Source organism: Pelobates fuscus, chromosome 2 (assembly GCF_036172605.1).
Source record: "Pelobates fuscus isolate aPelFus1 chromosome 2, aPelFus1.pri, whole genome shotgun sequence".
NCBI classification, from domain to species: Eukaryota; Metazoa; Chordata; class Amphibia; order Anura; family Pelobatidae; genus Pelobates; species Pelobates fuscus.
The window spans coordinates 200,643,308-200,655,743 of NC_086318.1; the positions used below are offsets into that span (position 1 = coordinate 200,643,308).

The 12,436-nt window shown below is 41.4% G+C and overlaps 2 protein-coding genes across 3 annotated transcripts in view; both read left to right on the forward strand.

Moving 5' to 3' along the window:
* FAM89A (family with sequence similarity 89 member A) overlaps window positions 1-12,436 on the forward strand; it is a 533,463-nt gene that overhangs the window by 215,353 nt on the left and 305,674 nt on the right. The gene's annotated exons all lie outside the window — the stretch shown is intronic.
* Window positions 1-12,436, forward strand: part of TTC13 (tetratricopeptide repeat domain 13) — a 101,708-nt gene that overhangs the window by 70,364 nt on the left and 18,908 nt on the right. Inside the window, exon 18 of one of the 2 annotated variants that reach the window (XM_063443098.1) lies at window positions 2,522-2,631. In XM_063443098.1, coding sequence (XP_063299168.1) covers window positions 2,522-2,631 — 110 coding nt within the window. The remainder of the gene's footprint in view (window positions 1-2,521; window positions 2,632-12,436) is intronic. The other variant, XM_063443099.1, reaches the window with a different exon arrangement.

Consider the following 12,436-nt stretch of genomic DNA (forward strand, 5'->3'; position numbering starts at 1 on the left):
AGGGAGAGAGGTCACGTGAAGTCTTGTGAGATGGGAGATCCTCATATGAGTACTCCGCACAGTATTCGTCCAATACTTGAAGGTAATAATTGTCTTTCCAATACACCATAAAACCTGTACATGGGGGGTACTGTTTTACTCAGAAGACTTCGCTGAACACAAATATTAGTGTTTCAAAACAGTAAAATGGCACTTACATGGACAATATAATTGTTGTAATACGTTTTACTCTTTTGAAACACTAATATTTGTGTTCAGCAACGTCTCCTGAGTATAACAGTACCCTCATGTTCAGGTTTTATGATGGTTTCAAAAGTTAGAGTCAAATATAAGGCTTGTGTTTCAGTTTTTTCACATTGAAATTCGCCAGATTGGTTACGTTGCCTTTGAGACCATGTGGTAGCCCAGGAATGAGAATTACCCCACATGATGGCATACCATTTGCAAAAGTAGACAACCCAAGGTATTGCAAATGGGGTATGTCCAGTCTTTTTTAGTACCCACAAACACTGGCCTAAATTGGCATTCAAATTATTTTTTTGCATTTTTCACACACAAACAAATATGAACACTAACTTTGGCCAGTGTTTGTGACCAAGTGGCTACTAAAAAGACTGGACATACCCCATTTGCAATACCTTGGGTTGTCTACTATTGCAAATGGTATGCCATCATGGGGTAATTCTCATTCCTGGGCTACCATACGGTCTCAAAGGCAATGTAACCAATCTGGCAAATTTCAATGTGAAAAAACTGAAAAATGTAACATGCTATATTTGACCATGTAACTTCCCACAACACCATAAAACCTGTACATAGGGGCTACTGTTTTACACGTGAGACATCGCTGAATACAAATATGTGTATTTTATTGCAGTAAAAGCAAACCGTATTATGACATTAACAGTTGGAATGTGACGTAGAAATAAACATTTTTTGTTTGTATCTTATTTTCTCCCATTTTTTTAAAATATTTTATTCATAATTATGTTTCATACCTAAATATTAGATGTTAAATGAAAGCCCTGTTTCCCCTGAATAAAATGATATATAATAAGTGTGGGTGCACATAATATTTAGAGACGAATTGCGCCTGAACAGACATATAGCGCAATTTCAAGTTTTTGTTTACGTTTTGTTTTGATCACAACGTGTACATTTGGCTCAGTCTTTAAGGGGTTAAGCATCTGGATATTGTGGGGTGACTGTTTTTATTACTTGTTTTTAATACTTTTATTCAAAACATTCACTTTAGGTTTCAGCAATTTACACACAGGCTTCAGCAACTTTATTCAGTAATTCTAGAGAATTGACGAAGGGATTTTTTTGATAAAATATCCAAATGAAATCTGCCAAGCCTAAAATGTGCCATTACCTTGTGAAGTTTCCATAGGCCCTGGTGTGCGTGTATATCAACTTGTTTTATACATCAAAGCTAAGAAAAGTTAAATTTTCATGAAATTCGCCTTCATTTTATTTTGCCTGACTATTTTCTTTCACATGTATTTTTGGTTTTTGTGCCTTTCAGCTGAACATATTTATATTGTTAGCAGTTTTCAACGCGTCTGTTTAGCTCAAACTAACACTTGCTAATATTTAAGGCTCACATTCTATACCCTTTACACCACAATCTTTTTTTTTTTTTTTTCTCACTACTTCTGAGCGTTAAAGACATAACTAGTAGTATGTAATATATTTCAAGCAATGTGTCATTACAAGATCTTACCATAGTACGACATGCCATTTTGTACACAAATATACGGTGTGCCTTTGAAGTTTTTATTGCAGGAAAAAACAGAGATGGGTACTAATGGGTTCAACAGGAAGAACTGTATTCTGTAAAAAAAAATTAGACAAACTAATATGCTCTACGTGAAATAGTAGTTTGTAGCTATATATTTCTTGCTAACGTTTACACACATTTATGTAAGCTGCTTTGTACTTTAACAGAAAATGTAAAATTCTCAGCCGGTTCATTTTGGTATTTGTTTAGTCATAGGTCACCCTCCTACATTGTAGAAAATCAAGTAATTGTCCTGGAGTCTAATGATAAAATATAAGTATACCTTTTACCACTTTGTAATTTTTACAAATATGTAGATTATTTCTACATGATAAGTAACATTTTCAGTACAACAACGGAATTTAAGATATTTAAAAATATCTGAATTTTTTCGTTTGTAAGCCATTTCCTCTGCCTTGAACACTTCCTGATGAATTTTATATCTGGCTCTGTAATTGTCCTGTAGAGTATGGGCAGCAGGGAAGTGCTTCCTTTTAGCTTAAATAAACACAACTATGTAATATCTTAAATTTGGTTAAAAGTGTAAAACCTTTTCATATTTGTTTATGCTACAAAATGTTTATGTAAGCTATCTGCAATTCAGCTATACTTTTCTGGCAAACTCATTTGGCCCAGTAGGCTATATGTAAGTTAATTACACAGATTTGATCTTAAAGAAAAAATCCTTTCACTGTTCATCCCTTAAATTGATCATACTTATATCTTACTTTTTGAAAGCAGTTTAACAGCAAAACAAGAGATGGGTTCACAGTGAACACAAAAGTCCCCAGCCTCAAAGATCAAGGGAAAGAATATGATGGATTCACAATTACTATAACAGGAGATAAGTAAGAGACACATTTCTGTATTTGGGGCATTCCTTTTATTTCCAGCAAAACACTTAATCTTGTTTTTGTTTCGTGTGGGATTTTTTTTTGTTACTGTTTTGTTTGTTTGTTTGTTCCAAATTAATTTTATAAAGAAATTATTATTCTCTCTACCTCAATAGCAGTGTTGGTAATCCATTGCTTGATGAGTTAAATTTATAATTTAACAAACCGTAAAGTAATGGCTTATTTCTTTCACTCCGTTAGGAAACCAAAAAAGAGAGGTTTGCATTTAGCAATCTAAATCTCCAATCAGCAAGTCACTGTTCGCAAGAGGAAAAAAACACCCAAAAGTGTGGGAAAGAGTAGATGGCTCTGTTTTTTTTTTTTTGGTTTTTTTTTCCCTTCCACTAATACACAAATGTTACACTTGGTTGAATACATTTAGTTAATACAAAAGATGGTTTACAGGCTTGTGGAAATTTTTATTTTTTGTGAATGCAATATTCAAAAGATGTGACATGTTTAATGTCAACAGCCATAAAGTAGTCCTGTATTATTGATAATGGCAAAACATCAATCAATTTGCTATAGTCACAATTTTAAATTTATCATAACATAAGTAAAATGGAAATTTGAAAAAAAGCTTAAATATATTTATAAATCGTGTGTGGTGGCCGTATTTAACGTGTGTTTGGTGGATGTATGTAATGGCTGTGTGTAGTGTGTGGTGTGTGCTGAATTTCTTAACCTCACCCCCATAAGCCACATAAGAAAATCTTTCCTTAGCTTTTGAAGGCTGCAATACATGACACATTCCTCTTTACACAACTTGAGTGCATGCTGTAAGACCTAGCAGCTGCACTCTGACTCACTAGAGAGCACCGGACCACAATTAAGTGTTTCCTGAGGAGCAGAAACAAACTGCATGCCGCGCACCCATAACTGCTTGTCCCAGCCTTCAGGAAGTACAACTTCCACATCCCTGGGTTAATATATTTATATATATGTGTGACTGCATTAAGTACTTGTACAGACTTTAATTGTATTTCTTTTCTCCTTAGAATATATACAACTATGTGACGAATCCATATGTGATTCTGATTTGCAATGACCCCATTCTCTTTTATGAACTGTTATCTCATTAATGTGTTAAAACATGATGTTGGGCAATAATTCCAAAAATTACTTTAAGTTTTTATTTTATTTTTTATAATTCTTTATTTAGAAATTTTGAACAAGTTATACAATCATATACAATAGGGTAAAACATGCTTCGCAATTTTGGTACAAACTTGTACAATCTTGGTACAAAACAGTGACCGATGCGTAAAGTAAAACAGAGCAAACAGAGCGTGAATAAGGAGGAGGGGAGGTGAGAAGGGGGAGGAGAGAGCGAAAAAAGGGGTGGGGTGTCCAGACGTGGTGGGATGGGGGGATTAAATTCTTCAGGATGAAGGGGGGTGTAGCGTGGGGAAAGGGTTGTGGTGTGAGGTTGACTGTGGTTATTCTGCCCCCTGTCAGCCCGGGGTCCTCACGTGGCTTGAGGGAACTCGTAGAGCCATGGGTCCCAGATTTTGTTGATGGTGGTGGTGTCATGTACCAAGGCGGATAATTTATCCATCTTCCTGGCATCTTCTGTTTTGCGTATCACCGTTTGCAGCGATGGTACCTCGGGTCTGCCCCATGTTTCAACAATTGCCCTCCTTGTTGCCAGGGCGATTCTAGCTATTAGTTTATTTTGGCATGTAGGGGTGTTTTTTTGAGAGGTTTGGAAAGGAGCCATGTCCATGGGTCTAGTGGGATATTTGTGTGTAGTGCTTTGGATGCTAATTGTGAAATTTGGAGCCACAGGTGAGCTATTTCAGTGCATTCTCACCAGACGTGGAGGTAGGTGCCCTTTCCCCCCGCACAGTTTCCAGCACTGGTCAGTGTTTGAGATGCCCATTTGTTTGAGCTGGAAAGGAGTGAGGTACCCAGCGCATTAGCATTTCATCCGCTTGTTCCTTGTGATTTACGCATATCGTGGCCTCCCATATGTCTCCCCAGTCCGGTGTTCTGGTGTGAGTGGGGAGGGGGTGGATGTCATGGAGCATTTGGTTGTAATCTTATCCCAAATTTTGATGGTGTTTAGTATTGCTGGGGTGGTGGTGGGTAATTGTGGCATAGCTTGTTTGGGTAGCCAGATGTAGAGCGATGGGAAGTCCCTGCCAAAAATGTTGTGCTCCAGGTCTACCCTTCGCGTTATACCGTATGGGGCGTGGATGTGTTGTACATGTGCTAGTTGCGCTGCGTGATAGTAATGTATGTAGTGGGGGAGGCCCAGGCCCCCAGATCTGTTTCGTATGTAGAGTGGCTTTTTTATGGCCCATATTAATATCTGTTTGGGTTTGCAAGGCTTTAAAGTCTGCGGTGGCAATTTGTAAGGGTAGTACATGGAACAGCACATCCATGAGATCGATAGATCTGCCCAGGATTTAAGATCTTGTGACGCGGTTTGTAGTAGTGGTGTGTAGTTGAGCCTGTATGTTTGTTTCGGGTCCTTTGGGATGCGGGTCCCCAGGTATCTTATATCTGTGTTTGTGAAGTTGAAAAGGTACATGCGTACCAGTTGTTGGAGCTGGTGTGGCTCAATGTGGATCGATAGGGCTTCCGTTTTTGCTATGTTCAGCTTGTATCCTGAAATTGTTGCATAGTCCTGTACGGCAGCTAATAGTGGTGGCATGGAGTTGGTGGGGTCGGTGATGGTTAGCAGTAGGTCATCTGCATAGGCTGCCATTTTGTATTCTTCTGTGCAGATTTTGATTCCCGCAATATCTTTATTATGTCTGAGTGATTGTAGCAGGGGTTCCAGCGAGAGGGCAAAAAGTATGGGGGATAAGGGGCATCCCTGTCTCATGCCGTTGTATATTGCGAATGATGGCGGATGGGTAAGCGTTGGCTGTGGGGGTGGCGGATAGTGTCTGCAGGGCATTTAGGAATGGTCGTGGGAACCCGCTTACAACAAGAATGGCCAAAGCAGTCACATTTTCTTGTGTGCTACCGTACAGATGAGATCGTATGTGCGCCTGATGTTATCGCTAGCCTTCCTGTTGGTGATGAATGCTACCTGATCTGGATGGATTAATTTGTGTAGGTAGGGGTTTAAGCGGTTGGCAAGTATGTTCGTAAATAATTTGATATCTACATTCAGTAATGAGATGGGGCGGTAGTGGCCTGGCTCTAGATGCATTTTGTGCAGTTTCGGAAGAAGGTAGATGTTGGCCTGCAGTATTTCTTTTGGTAGTAGGTCGCCTTTTAGTATTGTGTTAAACAGGTTGCATAGGTGTGGGGTGAGTGTGGTCGTGAAGGTTTTATAATATAGTCCGGTGTATCCGTCTGGGCCTGGGCTTTTGTTCAGTTTGAGACTTTTGATGACTTTTGCCACTTCTTCTTGGGTGATCGGTGTTGCTAAATGGTTCGCGGCTGGTCGGGTGAGGGCAGGTAGAGTAGTGGAGTTCAGATATCTGTCCGTCAGGTCCCGGAGGGCTTTTGGGACGAGGCACGCTTGTGGATTGTGGTCATAGAGCTCTGAGAAGTATGTTTGAAAGGTCCGCTATTTGGTCAGGGAGTTCCTTTGTTTGCTGGTCTGGGGTGGTAATTTTGTCAGTGTTTGTGTGGTTCGTTGGCGCAGTCCGTGGGCTAGTGGGGTATCTGCTTTATTAGATTTTTCATAAAATAATAGTTTGGTCCATTGAAGGGCCTTTGCCGCGTCTGTGGCCATGAATTCTTTCAAGTCTACCTGACATTTCGTGATTTGTGTTTGTAGATCTGTAGTTGGGCCTTTCTTGAATTGGTCTTCCAAGGTTCTTAGTTGTCTGAGTGTATGTTCTGGCCTTTAGAGGTGTTTTTATTTTTGTGCTGAGGCAACATTTATGATTGTGCTGTACCTTAGGACGGTACTGAGGTTTTATTTAACGTGAAGTATTTGGAGATCACTTTTTGAATTGCTTCTTTGTTAGTTGGGTTGTGTAGGAGTGTGGGGTTTAGGCGCCCGACCATGGTCACACTATATTGGGTAGGTCGATTTTTAGAGTAAAATCTGCGTGGTCTGACCACGTTATTGAGCCTATGTTTTGAGGTTTTGACATGTTGTTGTGTGAGGGAGGGGGAGATCAGGAACATGTCTATTCTAGAGTTGGAGTGATGTGGGGGTGAGTAGAAAGTGTAGTCTTTTGTTGTTGGGTGTTTGGCTCTCCATATGTCCAGCAGATGAAAGTTAGTTGCGAACGAGAGCAGTAGTTTGTCCAATTTGGCAGTCAGTGGTTGGTTACTCCAGGGTTACGCCGTGCGGTGCCTGTCTATGGTTGGGTATAGGGTGGCTTTAAAGTCTCCGCCTACTGTTAGGTGGTGTGAAGGGAAAAGCATCAGGTGCGCTCGCAGAGCTTGAGGTGGTCGGGCTGTTTGATGCATAGATCAATGTGAACGCATATCTTTGGGGGCCTATGTCTCCCAAAATTGTGATGTGTCGTCCCTGCAGGTCAAGGTGTGTTTGTTTTAAATGTAGGGGGCAAGATTTGCGAAGCATGATCGCCACTCCGTTCTGTTTGCCTGTCGGAGAGTTTGCTGTATAATAATTATTATAGTGTCTGCTCAGGAGAGGGAACGATTTGTTCTGGGCAAAGTGGGTTTCTTGGAGTAGAAGTATGTCCGCTCTTGACCTGTTGGCTGTGCGTCTCAGTGGGTTACATGAGGGTATAGTCTGGGGTGGTTGGGTGAGCATCAATATCCAGGGTGTATAGATAACTAGAACATTAATTATGATTTCAACTTCTTAAAGGTTTACATTCATAACAGGTATGCCCTTTCTGGAGTGGTGTTTCGGGCTGGTTTGCCCTTTCAAAACTTTGCCTCCTATGTTCCCTGATTGCATGTCCATCAGTTTCCTGGGGGTCCGTTACCCTCGTGGCCAGGGTTAAACCGGTCAGGGTTGTGTTGGAGAGGTTAGGGATGAGGAGTCCCCAGTGTCCTGGCTGCTGTCAGAAGTTTAGCGTCCGGCGTGTCTTTCTACTTTCCGCGGGCTGCTATTGGCTTGCGGTTGTGGTAATGTGCCTGTGCTCACTGTCTGTCCAAGGGGCAGTTACATTAATACATCCATTTCCATATTTTTTATGTCCCCACACAGTAAGGTTTTGGGATAAAAAAAATTTTTTTACAAAAAAATTGAACAGAGTATATAATCCAAAAGCATATTTTGAATATTTTTTTTTTAAAGGCATATGAGCACCCCAGCTGTATTTACATTATAATCCCTTCACCCAGGGCTCAACAAATCCCAGGTCGTCATGGCGACTAGGAAATTTGACCTCACGCCTGGGATTTGTGAGTCCATTCCGCCCCCGAAGTGAAAAAGAACTCACAAATCTCCTGAGATCAGAGGCGGGATTGCAGGCTTCTCATGGAGAGCGAAGGCAGGCAGCCAGGTGTGCTATCAAAATCCCCTCAAGGAGAGCGAAGGTGGTTAGATCACGAAGTGTGGAGGCGGTGAGGGAGCTTTAATTTCTCTGCTCTGCTGCCTTGCGCATCCTGCAGTGATGCCGGGAGCCGGAATATTATATCAATCTGGTCCGTCATACTAAAAAGCACGCAAGCTCTGAGCAGGAAGATGGTCAGCGCTGCACCACTGGACCCCCAGTATCCACTCCAGCTCTCCTAAAAGTTAGGGGGGCTGGGTGGACACATTTAAATTAAAAAAATTATACTTTGTGAGTGAATGTGAAAATGTGAGTGTTGTAGTATCTGTGAGTGTGTGTGTGTGTTGCTGTGTCAGTGAGTGTTGCAGTCTGTATGGGTGTCAGTCAGTCTGTCTGTCTGAGTGTCTGGGTGTGTGTGTGTGTGTGTGTGTGTCTGGCACAACCTACATGGCTAAACTCATCAATTCTGACAATCTCTGCCAATCCCATGTTTCCCACGCTTCCCACTTATAGCAAAGCTCTAGGAGACTTTTGTCCATGTGCTGCAAACCACCACGCTGTGCCAATCAACATCTCCTCATAGAGATGCATTGAATTAGTTGCACCCCTATGGGGAGCATTAAGCGCCTTCATGCAAAGTGTGTGGAGGCGCTGAATGTAGGTGCTGCACATTGTGCAACACTGACCCAAGAAGCACCTCTAAAGGCCGTCTGAGTGACTGCCACTAGAGGTTACTAGGCAGCAATGTAAACATTGCCATTTGTCTAAAAAAAAGTGTTTACATGGAAAAGCGTGCAGTGACAGGCTATAGACTTCAGATCAACTATATTAAGCTGTAGTGGTTCTGGTGACTATATTATCCCTTTTAAGAATTGTATTTTTGATCTTGAAAAACCTGGCTCCAGACTTTTTTAGCTGGCTCCTAGATTCCAAGCAAATTTGTCAAGCCCTGCCTTAACCCATAGGCACTGTATGTTCTACAAGACTAAAACTGTGAATATCTTAAAGGGACACTGTAGACACCCAGACCACTTCAGCTCATTGAAGTGGTCTGGGTGCAGTGTCCCTATTACCCTTGGTGCTGCAATATTAAACATTGCAGTTCCAGAGAAACTGCAAAGTTTACATTGCAGCGCTAAGTCACCCTCTAGTGGGTGTCAGATTATTCCCCATAGGAAAGCATTGATTCAATGCTTTCCTATGGGGAGGTCTAATGCGCGTGGAATTTGCCGGGCATGCACATTAGAGCCCACTTGTCGCAGGACAGCACTGGGATCAGGTAAATAAATATAGGGGGTTTAACGCCTTTATTTACCAGGGGGCGCGCGAGGGAGGTGGGAGATGGGAGGTATCCCTTTAAAGAAAACTATTCTTTTATGAAGGTGTTATCATTATTCTTATAAAGCCAGCATATTGTGGCAGCACTTTACAATATTACAAAGGCATTATAACTGTAAATAAGAGACAAACTCTATCTTTCATCAGCAGGAACTGGGTATGCAAAATGTAGATAATTAACACCAATTTCACTCTCAAAATGTTGTAAACATAAAAATGTGGTTCTACCAACAATTGATGGTTGATTACTTAAGTAACATTTAAAGGGATCCTATAGTGCCAAGAAAACAAACCCGTTTTCCTGGCATTATAGGGTTATTAGGTCCCCCGCTCCCTCTGAGTCCCCTTCTCGCTGGGCTGAAGGGGTTAAAACCCCTTCAACCACTTACCTTAATCCAGCGCTGGGCTCCTCCTTCCCCTGCCGATGTCCGCTCCCGAGTGGAGCCGAATGCGCATGCGCAATCAAACCGCCCATAGGAAAGCATTACTCAATGCTTTCCTATGGGTGTCTAACGTGAGTTCAATGCGATTTTCACACTGAGAATGGCGGAAGCGGCCTGTAGTGGCTGTCAGGGAGACAGCCACTAGAGGTTGGATTAACCCTCAGTGATGTTTTCAGCTGCAGGGTTAAAACTAGAGGGACCTGCCACCCAGACCACTTCATTGAGTTGAAGTGGTCTGGGTGCCTATAGTGGTCCTTTACATTTTGTTTTTTGTATTACATTTTTTTCGCACCTTTTCTAAAGTTCAACCACTGACCAAACTGTTTAACATTTCAGTGCATTCAATTATCATAAAGAAACTATTTCACCATTTAAATAGTCATGAGTCTTGTTACTTTTTGTATACACAAGATATTACCAAATGTGTCTTAACTATAACTTGGCAATTCTAGAAAATTGGATTTCTTAATGAAGGCTTGTTAAAGGAACGTGCATCACTTGACAATTCTAAGCCAGCAAGAAAACACGTTTAAACAAATATAAAAACCAAAATAAAGCAAGAAAAATGTTGAAGAGTGTAATAAACCTGTATAAACGTACTGTTAACTTGATCTGAGTACATTGAGCACACATCTCAGCTAGGGGACTTTCTTCAGCCTCTGCAACCCCCTTATTCTTTTATCTCAGTTTCAGACAAGTCAATTAATGACAGAAACAGGGCTTCATTGTGTTACATCATGAGAGAGAAACCGGTCACAGAATCCTGCTCTGTATGAATCACACTGATCAGACTCCCTCTTTTCTCGCCCTCTCAGGATGTTGCAAGTTGTAGATACTCTCCAACTGCACAAGTGTAAATCTGTAAGGCATGCCCAATGCACTATTACAGCATTTCTAAGAATAGGACACTGATTGGTTAGACCGGTGTCCCACCTGTAGTGTGTAAAAAGAATGAGAAATTAGAAGGAAAAATATATTTATCTGCTTTTTCACCTTGAACAGTGAGGCATATGTGTCTGTCTTGTCTATTTCATTATCTCAACAAACATTGGCTCTCCACTTTGTATACAAAGAGCGCTGAACAAATCCCACAAACCCTTTGTACTGTAGCTGTTATCCTTCTGCTGAAGGCGATACCGCTTGGGGCAGACCTGAGCATTGTAATTACATTCATGAAAAAAAATATATATATTTTGATGCACAAGATAATAGAAGTTGCATGTATGAGATGGTGGTCAAGTTTAAGCAATGGTTTTTAGTGATTGCACCGCAGCTGTACAAGTCCTCGGAGAAAGCTGTGAGAGAGCCTGTACCCAATACAATAGCCTTAAAAAAAGGCATTGAGTATTTTATACCTCATGACCCGCAGTGTGAAAGCAGTATGCAATGAATGTTAGTGCTGCAGTTATAGAAGAATCGACAGGGGAGATGGTCAAATTAAAGGACCACTATAGTGCCAGGAAAACATACTCTTTTTCCTGGCACTATAGTGACCTGAGGGTGCCCCCACCCTCTGGCTCCCTCTCCCACCGGGCTCTAGGGGGAGGAAGGGGTTAAATTTACCTCTTTTTCCAGCGCCGGGCGGGGAACTCTCCTCCTCCATATCGCTGTAATCGGCACAGGATACGCAGATAGAAAAAACTAATAGAGGGGAAAATAAGAGACCCAAGCCCTCTAGCGGTGACCGTTCACCTCAGCAATCCAGATGTTGGGAAACTTGTTTCCCTCATTGCTTACTAAGAAAAGTAGAAAATACATATAATTCTCAAATATATAATGCCACGTGTAACCATCACTGTCCTATAAAAAAAATTAAAAGGACACTATAGGCACCCACACTACTTAAGCTCATTGAAGTAATCTGGGTGCAGTGTCCCTGTTCCCTTATTCTTCAATGTAAAACATTTAAGAGAAACTGCAATGTTTATGTTGTAGCATTAAAGCAGCACTCTCATGCTGAAATTACCTTTACCCAATCGCTTCCTCTTCTCTCCCTCTCTCAGGATCTGTTCTTCATTTCTTTCTATCTGCTCTAGTTTTCTTTAAAACACAAGACAGGGACTATTTTGTCTTGTCTATTTTTCCTACGCTTGCCCGGCTTTGACCCAGGGGAGGAGAAAAGTCCGCTCGATTTTCCCACAATTCTCACCTTTTTTTTTTTTTTACTTATAGAAAAAAGTATATATTTTTTAAAAGGGTGCTATGGGGTGGATCCCAGAATAAGACACAATCGGGTAACACATGGGTTCTCAACCTTGTCCTCAAGGACCCCCTACCAGTCCAGGGTTTAGGGATTACCTGGGTGTGTCTAAGGTGTTTAGAAAAAAAAAAAACACCTTAGAGTCACCTTAGGTGTTTTTTTCCCTTTTTCTAAACACCTTAGACACACCCAGGTAATCCCCAAATCCTGGACTGGTAAGGGGTCCTGAGGACTGGGTTGAGAACCCCTGAGGTAACACAACCAGAGATCCACTCACCCCTATAATAAGTCACCCACAAATAAATGTTAAATAACAAAGGATAAAACCTATGATAGCAGACGCGTTTTGGCGATCAGCCTTCTTCAAGTGCTGTTTTCAAAGTCCTCTCGTC